Here is a 12,978-nt window from a genome sequence, read left to right as displayed (position 1 = left end):
GGGCAGCGCGCTGCGCATGCGCCGATGAGAGGCGGCCGTGTGAGTAGCCTCATATACAATGGAGAGGAGGCGCTGCCAGGCAGCAGAGTGGCGCAGCGGAAGCGTGCTGGGCCCATAACCCAGAGGTCGATGGATCGAAACCATCCTCTGCTACTTCAACTTTTCCCTCTCACCCCCCACTGTTTTTTTTTTCATTAGCGCTTTAATTAAGAGCTTTAATCACCGCCGTCCCCTCCAGCGCCGCACGGTGCAGCTCCACGAGCGGCTCTGACTCCGCTTCTCTCAATGCAGCGCTGCGGACCGGCGGGGGGAGCCGCGCGTGGGGGGGGGCAGCGCTCCGGTGTGACGGGAGGGGGGGGGCGGTGCGGTCCCAGCGTGGGGTCCGTCTGTTCTCAGCCCCACGCGGGCCCGAACCTCACCGCCCCCCCCCCCCACATCAGGGTCTTCCCCCCCCCCCCCGCCCCGTGGGCGCGCACACGGACACGCGTGGGGCGGGGTTGGCGTCGGCCGGGCGGGCACGAAGGGGTTAATGCGGCGATGGGCGCAGCCCTCCGTCGCGGCCGGGGAAGGACGGGCCGGGCGAGCGGGGGCCGCGGCCACTCGCGGCGATGCTGGCGGTGCTGTGCGGGGCGCTGCTGTGCGGGGCGCTGTGCGGGGCCCGCGGGGCCGCGCTGACGCTGGCGGTGGTGCTGCCCGAGAGGAACCTCTCCTACCCGTGGGCTTGGCCTCGCGTGGGACCCGCCGTGCGCTTGGCCGCCGCCGCCGTGAACGCTCGTGGGGATCTCCTGGGCGGCCACGCGCTGCGCTGGGTGTTCGGCAGCAGCGAGGACCGGCACGGGTTGTGCTCCGAGATGGCCGCCCCGCTCGCCGCCGTGGATCTGCGGCTCGCCCATCACCCCGCAGCCTTCGTGGGTCCGGGCTGCGTGTACACGGCGGCTCCGGTCGCTCGTTTCACCAGCCATTGGGGGCTGCCGCTGGTGACGGCGGGTGCCGAAGCTCACGGCTTCGACGACAAACGCGAGCAGTTCGCGCTGACGACGCGCGTGGGGCCGAGCCACCGCAAACTGGGCGAGCTGGGAGTGCGGCTGCACCGGCGTTACGGGTGGGCTCGGCGGGCGCTGCTCGTCTATTGGGACGAGAGGGTGGACGACCGGCCGTGCTTCTTCGCCGCCGAAGGGCTCTACGTGCAGCTGCCGACGCTGAGCAACATGACGGTGCTCGACGTGGTGTTTCGCCACCGCGGGAATTACTCCTTCATCATCCAGGAGATCCGGCAGAAGGGACGCGGTGAGTGCGGGGGGGTGCGTGCGGGACGAGCGGTACGACCGGCCGTGGGGAGCCGCAAACAGGTGCGCCCCGATCGGCTCCGCACGGCTGAACGCACCCGCACAGCGTTGGAGACGGTCCGGTACGCGTGGAAACGCCGCACCCGCCCCGTGCGGACACGCAGCCCGGAGCCGTCCGAGCGTCCCCTCCGTTCCTTATAACCCCCCCCCCCGGAACGGCGGAGCTGAGGCTGCGGTGCTGCCCGTCCGCAGCCGGTACCGCGGGGGGGACACGGGGGGAACCGTCGGGATCGCGGGAGGAGGAAACGGAGTCGGGAAAACAGGAAACGTCGGGTCGGGTCCGATGGGGCGGGAGGTGTGTGTGGGGGGGGGGGGGGGGGGGGGGGGCAGCGGGCGGCGACCCCTCAGTGTCCCCCCCCTCCGGTCCCCCTCGGGGTGGGCACGGCGAGATCGTAACGGGGGTTATGAGGGTTATGAGGGTTATGAGGGTTATGAGGGTTATGAGGGTTATGAGGGTCCGTCGTTCCCGGTAACTTGGGGGGGTTTTGGGGGGGATGTCGCCCCCCCCATTGGGCTCAAACCTCGGGGGGGGGCCGTGCCGTGACCCCCCGCCCCGCAGTGGTTTACGTGTGCTGCGCTCCGGACACGCTGAGGGAGCTGATGCTTGAGGCGTGGCGAGAGGGGCTGACGCGAGGAGACTTCGCCTTCTTCTACATCGACATCTTCGGGGTCAGCCTGCAGGGGGGGGGGGCGCTTCCCCGACCCCCAGCAGCCCTGGAAGCGCGGGGACCGACACGACGACAGCGCCCGGGAGGCTTTCCAGGTGGGCGCCCCCCCCCCCACCCTTAAATCACGGCTCACCCCCCCACGGGTAAAGCAGCCCCCAGCGCACACCCACGTGTAAACCCACCCCCCCCCCCCTGCCCACCCCCTGCTCGGTGCTGGCAGCTCTGATGGAGGAAGGAAGCGACATTCATTTCCCCAAGTCCCGGCTCCAGCGCTGCCTGCGGGGCTATTAATAGGGGCGGCACAAAGTCAGCCCTGCCCGGGGCTCGGGGACCCTCCGCGGGCACCCGCTGCCAGCCCACCCCCCACCTGTGTGTGTGTGTCCCCCCACCCCCATCACCCACCCAGGCTGTCACCATCATCACCTACAAAGAGCCTGAGAACCCCGAATACCGACCGTTCGTGGAGAGGCTGAAGGAGGAGGCGCTGACCCACTTCAACTTCACCATGAGGGACGGGCTGGTGAGGAGTGGGGACGGGGAGGGGACACGGGGCGGGGATGGATGGGGACATGGGGTGGGGGACACGGGATGGAGATGTTGGGGACATGGGGTGGAGATGGGGGCGTCGGGATGAGGGACATGGGATGGAGATGGGGACATTGGGGTGAGGGACATGGGATGGAGATGGGGACATTGGGATGAGGGACATGGGATGGAGATGGGGACATTGGGGTGAGGGACACGGGGTGAGGCTGGGGACAATGAGGACATGGGATAGAGATGGGAACATTGGGATGAGGGGACATGGGGTGGAGATGGAGACATTGGGGTGAGGGGCACTGATGACATGGGGACATTGGGGTGAGTGACATGGGATGGAGATGGGGACACTGAGGACATGGGATAGAGATGGGGACATGGGATGGAGATGGGGACATTGGGGTGAGGGGCACTGATGCCATGGGGACATTGGGGTGAGGGGACATGGGATGGAACTGGGGACACTGAGGACATGGGATAGAGATGGGGACATTGGGATATGGGGACATAGGATGGAGCTGGGGGTGCTGGGCCAGGGGATGGTGGTGGCACACGGAGTGATGTGGGGCTGCAGGGGACGAGGGGGCGCCGTTCCCACCCCTCTGTGTGCCCTCAGATGAATTTCATCGCGGCCGCCTTCCACGACGGGGTGCTGCTCTACGCTCACGCCGTCAATGAGACGCTGCAGCACGGCGGCTCCATCACCAACGCCTCCGCCATCACCCAGCAGATGTGGAACCGCACCTTCTATGGTGGGTGTCCTCCCCATCCCATCCCATCCCATCCAATCCCCATCCCATCCCCATCCCATCTCATCCCATTTCATCCCATCCCCATCCCACCCTCACCCCACCCCCATCCAATCCCCATCCCATCCCATCCCATCCCATCCCATCCCATCCCCATCCCATCCCATCCCATCCCATCCAATCCCCATCTCATCCCATCCCATCCCCATCCCATCTCATCCCATCCCCATCCCATCCCATCCCATCCCATCCCCATCCCATCTCATCCCATCCCCATCCCATCCCATCCCATCCCCATCCCATCTCATCCCATCCCCATCCCATCCCATCCCATCCCATCCCATCCCATCCCATCCCCATCCCATCCCATCCCATCCCATCCCATCCCATCCCATCCCATCCCCATCCCATCCCATCCCATCCCCATCCCATCCCATCCCATCCCATCCCCATCCCATCCCCATCCCATCCCCATCCCATCCTCATCCCCATCCCCATCCCCATCCCCATCCCATCCCATCCCCATCCCATCCCCATTCCATCCCATCCCATCCCCATCCCATCCCATCCCATCCCATCCCAATCCATCCCATCCCATCCCATCCCATCCCATCCCATCCCATCCCCATCCCATCCTATCCTATCCCATCCCATCCCATCCCCATCCCCATCCCCATCCCATAGGGCTGACTGCCACCCCACGACCCCACTCCCAGGTGGGTGTTTTGGGGTCAGACTCATCAGGACGATGCTGTGCTCCCCCCATGGGGCACACAAAGACATTGTCCCCATTCTGGGGTCCCTGTGCCCCCCCCTGAGCCCCTCATTCATCCCCAGGCGTCACCGGGTTCCTGAGGATCGATGAGAACGGGGACCGGTGAGAGCGACTATTCCCTATGGGACATGGACCCCACGAGTGGGGACTTCCAGGTGGGAGCTGCACTGGGATGGGGAAACCCCACAACCTCACAGGGATGTCCTGACCCCCCCTTTCCCTTTTTCAACCCCTTCATCCCACCCAGATCGTGACCAACTATAACGGCACCACCAAGGAGCTCCATATGGTGCCGGGACGTGACATCCATTGGCCAGGGAACGTCGTCCCCTCCGACGTCCCCCCTTGTGGCTTCGACCACAGTGACCCACAGTGCCGGAAGGGTGAGAGGTGGATGGGAGGGGGGGGGTACGACCCCAGGGGGGTCCCACAGCCCCTCACCACCCCCATCTTACCCTACAGCCTACCTGAGCACATTGGAGGTGCTGTCCCTGGCGCTCAGCCTCGTCCTGCTGGCCATCACCATCATCTCCTTCTTCATCTACAGGTGGGATGTGGGGAGGGGGGGTTGGCTGGGGGGGGGGGGAAGGTGGGAGTGGGGGTGGGGGGGTACCCGTGGGGGTCTCAGACTGCGGTTGGGTGCAGGAAGCTGCAGCTGGAGAAGGAGCTGGCGGCCGAGTTGTGGCGCGTGCGCTGGGAGGACCTGCAGATGAGCAGCATGGAGAAGCACCTGCGCAGCGCAGGCAGCAAACTCACCCTGTCCCTGGTGGGTGTCTGCTGCGTCCCCATGGGGTGGGGGTGGTGGGATGGGGGTGGGGATGGGGGTGGGGATGGGGGTGGGATCAGGATGGAGTGGGGATGAGCTCATCCCACATCCTTCCCCCCCACACACAGAGGGGCTCCAACTACGGCTCGCTGATGACAGCAGAGGGGCAGTTCCAGGTCTATGCCAAGACGGCGTATTATAAGGTATGGGGACACGGGAATGGGGGCTGGAGACCCCCACCCCAGCAAGCACCCACCGCCCCACCTGTCCCCAGGGCAACCTGGTGGCCGTCAAGCACCTCAACCGCAAGCGGATCGAGCTGACGCGCAAGGTCCTGTTTGAGCTGAAGCACGTAGGTGGGGCTGGGGGAGGGTTTGGGGGGGGTCCCCGCAGTGGGGCAGAGCCCCACAGCTCGCTGCCCCTCAGATGAGAGATGTCCAAAACGAACACCTGACTCGCTTCATCGGCGCCTGCACCGACCCCCCAAACATCTGCATCCTGACTGAGTATTGCCCACGTGGGAGCCTGCAGGTACCGGGGGGTCTCTGCACCCTGGGGGGACCCATTGAGCCCAGCCCTGTGCCCCACATTGGGTTCAATATGCCCATTGCCCCATGGTGCTGGCTGGGATGGGGGGACAGCGCTGTGCCCTCCCTGCATCCCCAGGATATCCTGGAGAATGAAAGCATCACTTTGGACTGGATGTTCCGGTACTCCCTCACTCTTGACATCGTTAAGGTAACGAGCCATTGGGGACCCCAATTGGAGACGGGACCCATCCTAATTGGAGAAGGGACCCATCCCAATTGGAGAAGGGACCCATCCCAGTTGGAGAAGGGACCCATCCCAATTGGAGAAGGGACCCATCCTAATTGGAGAAGGGACCCATCCCAATTGGAGAAGGGACCCATCCCAATTGGAGAAGGGACCCATCCCAGTTGGAGAAGGGACCCATCCCAATTGGAGACGGGACCCATCCCAATTGGAGAAGGGACCCATCCTAATTGGAGACGGGACCCATCCCAATTGGAGACGGGACCCATCCCAATTAGAGTCAGGATGGGTTGGGGGGAGATGGCAGCATCCAACCCTCCCTCCTCCCCCTGCCAGGGGATGCAGTTCCTGCACAACGGCGTCATCATGTCCCATGGCAACCTCAAGTCCTCCAACTGCGTGGTGGACAGCCGCTTCGTGCTGAAGATCACCGACTACGGGCTGGAGAGCTTCCGTGTGGCCCCCGATGGCGATGACACCCATGCACTCTTTGCCAGTGAGCCCCGTCCCGCTGAGCCCTGCTCTCCATCCCCGACGTCCCTGCCCGGCTGACCCCGTCCTGGTGCTGCAGAGAAGCTGTGGACGGCACCGGAGCTGCTGCGTATGGAGCTACCGCCGGCCCGCGGTACGCAGAAAGGAGACGTGTACAGCTTTGGGATCATCCTGCAAGAGATCGCGTTGCGCAACGGAGTCTTCTATGTGGAGGGAATGGATCTGAGCCCCAAAGGTGACAGGGAGGTGGGGATGCGGCTGGGGACGTGCTGGGTGGGGGGCTGTCACTCAGTGGTGGGTTCTTGGAGCTGTTGTTGGGTTCTTGGAAGGGCTGTTGGGTTCTTAAACCTATTGTTGGGTTCTTGGAAGGGCTGTTGGGTTCTTAAACCTACTGTTGGGTTCTTGGAAGGGCTGTTGGGTTCTTAAACCTATTGTTGGGTTCTTGATGGGCTGTTGGGTTCTTAAACCTATTGTTGGGTTCTTGATGGGCTGTTGGGTTCTTAAACCTATTGTTGGGTTCTTGGATGGGCTCTTGGAATTCTTGGATGGGCTCTTGGGGTTCTTGGACAGGGTGTTGGGTTCTTGGAAGGGCTGTTGGGTTCTTAAACCTATTATTGGGTTCTTGGAGCTGTTGTTGGGTTCCTGGATGGGCTGTTGGGTTCTTGGAAGGGATGTTGGGTTCTTAAACCTATTGATGGATTCTTGGGCTCTTGGGGTTCTTGGATGGACTCTTGGGTTTTTAAACCTATTGTTGGGTTCTTGGATGGGCTGTTGGGTTCTTGGAAGGGCTGTTGAGTTCTTAAACCTATTGTTGGGTTCTTGGGCTCTTGGGGTTCTTGGGTGGCCTGTTGGGTTCTTAAACCTACTGTTGAGTTCTTGGATGCATTGTTGGGCTCTTGGACGCACTGTTGGGTTCATGGATCTGCTGGTTGGTTTTATTGCTGGAGCCACTGTTGGGTTCTTGGACTTGTTGGGTTTTTGGACCTGCTGATGGGTTTTCCTCCCTGCAGAGATCATCGAGCGGGTGAAGAGCGGGGAGCGCCCCAGCTTCCGCCCCTCGGCCAACGTGGGGTGCCACATGGAGGAGCTGGGCCAGCTGATGCAGCACTGCTGGGCCGAGGACGTCCTGGAGCGCCCCGACTTCAACCAGATCAAAGTCCAGCTCCGCAAGTTCAACAGGTGCCTCCACCTCCCACCACCCCCACAGGAGGAGCCCCCCTAAAGGTCCCCCCAAGCAACCACTGACCCTTCTGCTGCAGGGAGAGCAGCAGCAACATCCTGGACAACCTGCTGTCACGCATGGAGCAGTACGCCAACAACCTGGAGGAGCTGGTGGAGGAACGCACCCAGGCTTACCTAGAGGAGAAGCGCAAGGCTGAGGCTCTGCTCTACCAAATCCTCCCCCAGTGAGCACCCCCCAAAGCCAGTATCCCCCAACCTTCCTCTGGATTGGGATTGGGATGGATGGGGCTGCTTGGTGGGGCTGGGAGACCCAGGGAACCCCGCGATGATGTGGGGTGATCAGAGGGACTTGGAATCTCAAGGATTCCCCTATAGGTTGGGGTGCCCAAATGGTGCCCAACCCAATCATGGGTCTCCCAGCAATGGAGACCCCCACCAAAGTGGAGGCAAGGCATGATGTGGGGTTGGGGGCACCAAAAGGGGTCACGTCCCCATCTCACCCACCCTGCCATGTCCTCAGCTCGGTGGCGGAGCAGCTGAAGAGGGGGGAGACGGTGCAGGCGGAGGCTTTTGACAGCGTCACCATCTACTTCAGCGACATCGTGGGCTTCACGGCGCTGTCGGCCGAGAGCACCCCCATGCAGGTGGTGACGTTGCTCAACGACCTCTACACCTGCTTCGATGCCATCATCGACAACTTCGACGTCTACAAGGTAGGGGATAACGAGCTCCGTGCGCATCCCTCCCTCCCCACCGCCTCCCTTTTCACATCCCCCCCTTCCCAACTCAAGGTGGAGACCATTGGGGATGCCTACATGGTGGTGTCGGGGTTGCCGGTGCGCAATGGGAAGCTGCATGCACGGGAGGTGGCTCGCATGGCGTTGGCGCTGCTGGACGCCGTCCGCTCCTTCCGCATCCGCCATCGCCCGCAGCAGCAGCTCCGGCTGCGTATCGGCATCCATACGGGTCAGCAGGGGGGGGGAACTGGTGTCCATAAGGGGGTGTTGGGGTGGGGTGGGGGATGTGGTGTCTATAGGGGGCGTTGGGGTGGGGAGGTGGGGATGGGGATGGGGATGTTGGGACAGGGATGGGGATGTTGGGGTGGGGATGTTGGGATGGGGATGTTGGGGTGGGGATGTTGGGATGGGGATGGGGATGTTGGGGTGGGGATGTTGGGACGGGGATGTTGGGATGGGGATGGGGATGTTGGGACGGGGATGTTGGGGTGGGGATGGGGATGTTGGGATGGGGATGTTGGGGTGGGGATGTTGGGACAGGGATGGGGATGTTGGGATGGGGATGTTGGGGTGGGGATGTTGGGGTGGGGATGTTGGGACGGGGATGGGGATGTTGGGATGGAGATGTGACATCCATAGGGGGTGTTGGAGTGGGGAAGGGGGTGTTGGGATGGAGATGGAGACTTTGGAGTGGGGACGTTGGAATGGGGATGGGGACATTGAGATGGAGACATTGGGGTGGGAATATTGGAGTGGGGATGGGGACGTTGGGATGGAGATGGGGATGTTGGGGTGCGGATGGGGATGTTGGGGTGGGAATGGGAACATTGGGGTCGGGACGTTGGAGTGGGGATGTTGGGATGGGGAAATGGCATCCATAGGGGACAATGGAATGGGGATGGGGACATTGGGATGGGGACGTTGGAGTGGGGATGGGAACATTTGGATGGGGAAATGGCATCCATAGGGGATGTTGGGACAGGGATGGGGACGTTGGGATGGAGATGGGGACGTTGGGGTGGAGATGCAGCAACCATAGGAGATGTTGGGACGGGGACATTGGTGTGGGCATGGGGACATTGAAGTGGGGATGTGGCATCCATAGAGGATGTTGGGTTGGGGATGGGAATTTGGAACCCATGTGGATGACTGGGGTTGGGATGGAGACATGGCAGCCAAATGGGTCAATGGATTGGGATGGGGGACATGGCAACCATATGGGGTCAGAGAAGCTAAGGACGGAGATATGGCAAATGAGGATCAGTGGGGTGGGGGCTCATTGGGGCCATGCAGGGCCCGTCTGTGCCGGTGTGGTGGGCCTGAAGATGCCCCGGTACTGCCTCTTTGGGGACACTGTGAACACGGCCTCACGCATGGAGTCCAATGGTGAAGGTGAGGGTGTGTGGGGCCAGATGGGGGTCAGGGGGGCACCCATGGGTGCTGATGGGGCCGTTCCCATCCAGCCCTGAAGATCCACATCTCGGCGGTGACCAAAGCGGTGCTGGAGGAGTTCGGCTGCTTCGAGTTGGAGCTGCGGGGTGACGTGGAGATGAAGGTGAGCAGCCTCAGCCCCAACCCACCCCAGTGGGGTCCCAACGGGTACAGTCTGCACCCCAACCCTAGTAGGGCACACCCTACACCTCAATCCCAATGGGGTAATGAGAACCTCTGGGCCCTGATCCCAATGGACTAATGGGAATCATTAGGCCCCAGTCCCAATGGGGCAATGGGAACCCCCAGTCCCCAATCCCAATAGGGCAATGGGAACCTCTGGGCCCTGATCCCAATGGACTAATGGGAATCATTAGGCCCCAGTCCCAATGGGGCAATGGGAACCCCCAGTCCCCAATCCCAATGGGAACCTCTAGGCACTGATCCCAATGGACTAATGGGAACCTCTGGGTCTTGATCCCAATGGGGCAATGGGAACCCCCAGTCCCCAATCCCAATGGGGCAATGGGAACCTCTAGGCACTGATCCCAATGGACTAATGGGAACCCCCAGTCCCCAGTCCCAATGGGAACCTCTAGGCACTGATCCCAATGGACTAATGGGAACCTCTGGGTCCTGATCCCAATGGGGCAATGGGAACCCCTGAGCCACAATGGGCCAGAACCCTTTGGACCCCTATCCCAACATAACAGTGGCCACCCTCAGTGCCCCAATCCCAACTCCCAATGGGAACCCACTGTGCTCTCATCCCAATGGGGTTCCCCTCTAATCCCCCCCCCACCTTTCACCCTGATCCCAATGGGACACAGGCACCCCCTACACTCTGCCCAGAGCCCTCAAAGTCCCCCAGCCCTATTGGGGTAATGGAGCTCATTGTACCCCCCCCCCCACACACACAGGGTAAGGGCAAGGTGCGGACCTATTGGCTGCTGGGGGAGCGGGGGAGCAGCACAAGGGGCTGAGACCCTCCCCCCCCCTTCCCAACCCAGAGCCCCCCCCCCGGGTGGGGCCATACGGGGGACGAACCCCACTGCTCCGAGGGGGGGGAGGGGAACTGCGGCCGGCACCGACCCCGGCGATGGAGCCTCCCCGTGTCCCGGTTCGGGTCGGTGTCGGTGCCCCCCCCCCCCCCCCAGACGGCGATACCGGAGCGATGGGTTTTTGTAATAAAGCTGTGTGTAATAAAGCAGGAGACGGGCGGTCATTGCGTGGATCTCTTCACCACCCCCCCCCCCCCCGGCCCCATGCCACGATCCCATTGAGCCATGGGGGGGGGGGGGGGGAGTGCCCCTACCCTAACCCTAACCCTAACCCTGACCAACCCTAACCCTAACCCTAACCCTAACCCTAACCCTAACCAACCCTAACCCTAACCAACCCTAACCCTAACCAACCCTAACCCTAACCCTAACCCTAACCAACCCTAACCAACCCTAACCCTAACCCTAACCCTAACCCTGACCAACCCTAACCCTAACACTAACCCTAACCCTAACCAACCCTAACCCTAACCCTAACCCTAACCAACCCTAACCAACCCTAACCCTAACCCTAACCCTAACCCTGACCAACCCTAACCCTAACCCTAACCCTAACCAACCCTAACCCTAACCCTAACCCTAACCCTAACACTAACCCTAACCTGGGACCAGAGAAGAGAGAATAAGGGGGAGGGTCGGGGTATGAGGTGGGGGTTGGGGGGGTATCCAAATGGGGAGCCCTATATGGGGGTCCTGCGGACGGGTCGGGGGGTAACTGGGGGTCCTGGCAGCTCATGGCCATAGAAATGGGTCGGGGGGACTCAGCTGTGCCCGCCCCGGCGGTATTTGGGGTCCCGGTCCATCTGTACCCATTGCGGGGGGCTTCGCGGTGCCCCCCCCACCCCGACCCGGGAGCCACACGTGGCCAAGTTCCCCCGCGGGGGGCGTGGTCACCCCGAGCCCAGACCCCGCCCCCACCTCCTCATTGGTCGATCCGCTCCTCTCGGCCTCGCCCCTCCTCCCCTCCTCCACTCCCTGCCACTCAAAGCCACATCTCCTCTTCCATTGGCCAACCAGAGGGAGGGGCGGCAACTTCCGGCGGCGGGCGCTTCCTTTTCCTCTCAGGCCCTCCCGTCCCTTTCCCAGTGACTTCCGGCCGGCGGCGCTGGGCGGGGGGCGCGCAGCCGCCGCTCCCCCCCCCCCCCCCCCGGTACCGAAACCCCCCCCCGGCTGCTCCAGCTCCCGGCCCGGCGGCAGCCGCCTCGCTCAGCCCGTCCTGCAGAGCAGCTGTCAGCCCCGGGGCTCCCCCCGCTCAGTACTGCCCGCATCCCCCCATAGGGCCCCGTTGGGCCCAGCACGGCGGCAGGGGGGGCCGGCGAGTGGTCGAAGAGCAGCCCCCCCCCTCCCTTATATCCCCCCCTTTATATCCCCCCTTCCGTGTTCCCAGCCTCACGCTGTGCCCGCTCACCCCCATTACCGGAGCTCGGGGTGCTGCGGGCTACCGGGGGGTTCCCGTCCAGCCCCCCCATCCTCCAACCGGGAAGGACTGGGGGGGGCAGCCGGGCCTACCCTGGGGTCGTAGAGGGGGGGCTGCATTCAGGCTAAGCCCCCCCCCCCCCCCCCAGCCTCGGGTAGGGGTTCCCCTCGGCAGCAATGGAGATGCAGAAGGGGAAGGGGGGAGCGGCGGGAGGAGGAGGAGGAGGAGGAGGCAAGTTGCTGCTCTCCACCCTGCTGGATGCCAAGGATGAGTTGGAGGAGGTAGGTGTGTGTGTGTGGGGGGGGGGGGGGGGGCTGCGGGCAAAGCAAGGTGGGCAGGGGGGTGTTGGTGGGCGGGGGGGTGTTGGCTGCAGCCCTCAGCCGTCCCTGTGGAGCTCAAGCACACGTCGGGTTTGTCTTCACACAGCGTCACCAAAGAGGTTCCTGCATGGAAGGGAAGGTCTGGGGCTGCCCAGGAGCACGGAGGGGCTCCCAGTCGTGCCCAGGAGCACGGAGGGGCTCCCAGCGGTGCCCAGGAGCACGGAGGGGCTCCCAGTGGTGCCCAGGAGCACGGAGGGGCTCCCAGTGGTGCCCAGGAGCACGGAGGGGCTCCCAGTGGTGCCCAGGAGCACGGAGGGGCTCCCAGTGGTGCCCAGGAGCACGGAGGGGCTCCCAGTGGTGCCCAGGAGCACGGAGGGGCTCCCAGTGGTGCCCAGGAGCACGGAGGGGCTCCCAGTGGTGCCCAGGAGCATGGAGGGGCTCCCAGTGGTGCCCAGGAGGTGCTCAGGTCTGCGAGGCTGTGGGTGCATCTCTTTAGTACTGGTGCGTGTCTGGGGGAGCAAATGAGGGTCTCCAACCCGGGCACTGGGGTCTGGTGTGCCCCCCTTTGGATGGCTGTGCTTGTGGGAGAGGAGGGTTATTTATATGGGATGGAAACGTGGACTTAGGGCTCGTGAAGCGGAGCAGATTGAGAAAACATCGTGCTGGATTTAGAGGAAAAACAGGGAGGTGACTGGAACGGCCGCGTCTCGAGGTCTGGAC

At 63.2% G+C, this 12,978-nt stretch overlaps 2 protein-coding genes and 1 non-coding gene across 3 annotated transcripts in view; all 3 read left to right on the top strand.

Moving 5' to 3' along the window:
• The first annotated feature begins 81 nt into the window (after window positions 1-81).
• TRNAM-CAU (transfer RNA methionine (anticodon CAU)) lies at window positions 82-153 on the top strand. The gene has a single exon. It is a non-coding gene; the product is annotated as a tRNA-Met (tRNA).
• A 446-nt stretch (window positions 154-599) lies between these two features.
• On the top strand, window positions 600-10,667 carry LOC140265003 (atrial natriuretic peptide receptor 1-like). The gene is given in 23 exon segments (XM_072360882.1): window positions 600-1,287; window positions 1,906-2,030; window positions 2,032-2,109; window positions 2,421-2,534; window positions 3,171-3,306; window positions 4,141-4,181; window positions 4,183-4,233; window positions 4,326-4,461; window positions 4,541-4,625; window positions 4,724-4,844; window positions 4,973-5,047; window positions 5,119-5,196; window positions 5,271-5,375; window positions 5,511-5,582; window positions 5,955-6,114; window positions 6,190-6,345; window positions 7,121-7,289; window positions 7,370-7,516; window positions 7,813-8,005; window positions 8,084-8,258; window positions 9,323-9,421; window positions 9,493-9,584; window positions 10,381-10,667. Coding segments are annotated over 23 exon segments (3,150 nt in total). The 5' UTR covers window positions 600-608; the 3' UTR covers window positions 10,444-10,667.
• Window positions 10,668-11,683: 1,016 nt separating this feature from the next.
• LOC140265002 (integrator complex subunit 3-like) overlaps window positions 11,684-12,978 on the top strand; it is a 34,373-nt gene continuing 33,078 nt past the window's right edge. Inside the window, 1 exon segment of the mRNA XM_072360881.1 lies at window positions 11,684-12,219. Coding sequence (XP_072216982.1) covers window positions 12,115-12,219 — 105 coding nt within the window. The 5' untranslated portion in view covers window positions 11,684-12,114.

The sequence above is a fragment of the Excalfactoria chinensis genome, unplaced genomic scaffold (assembly GCF_039878825.1).
Source record: "Excalfactoria chinensis isolate bCotChi1 unplaced genomic scaffold, bCotChi1.hap2 Scaffold_383, whole genome shotgun sequence".
Lineage (NCBI taxonomy): Eukaryota > Metazoa > Chordata > Aves > Galliformes > Phasianidae > Excalfactoria > Excalfactoria chinensis.
Note: the sequence above shows the minus strand (reverse complement) of the source record. Positions and strands in the feature narration are given on the sequence as shown.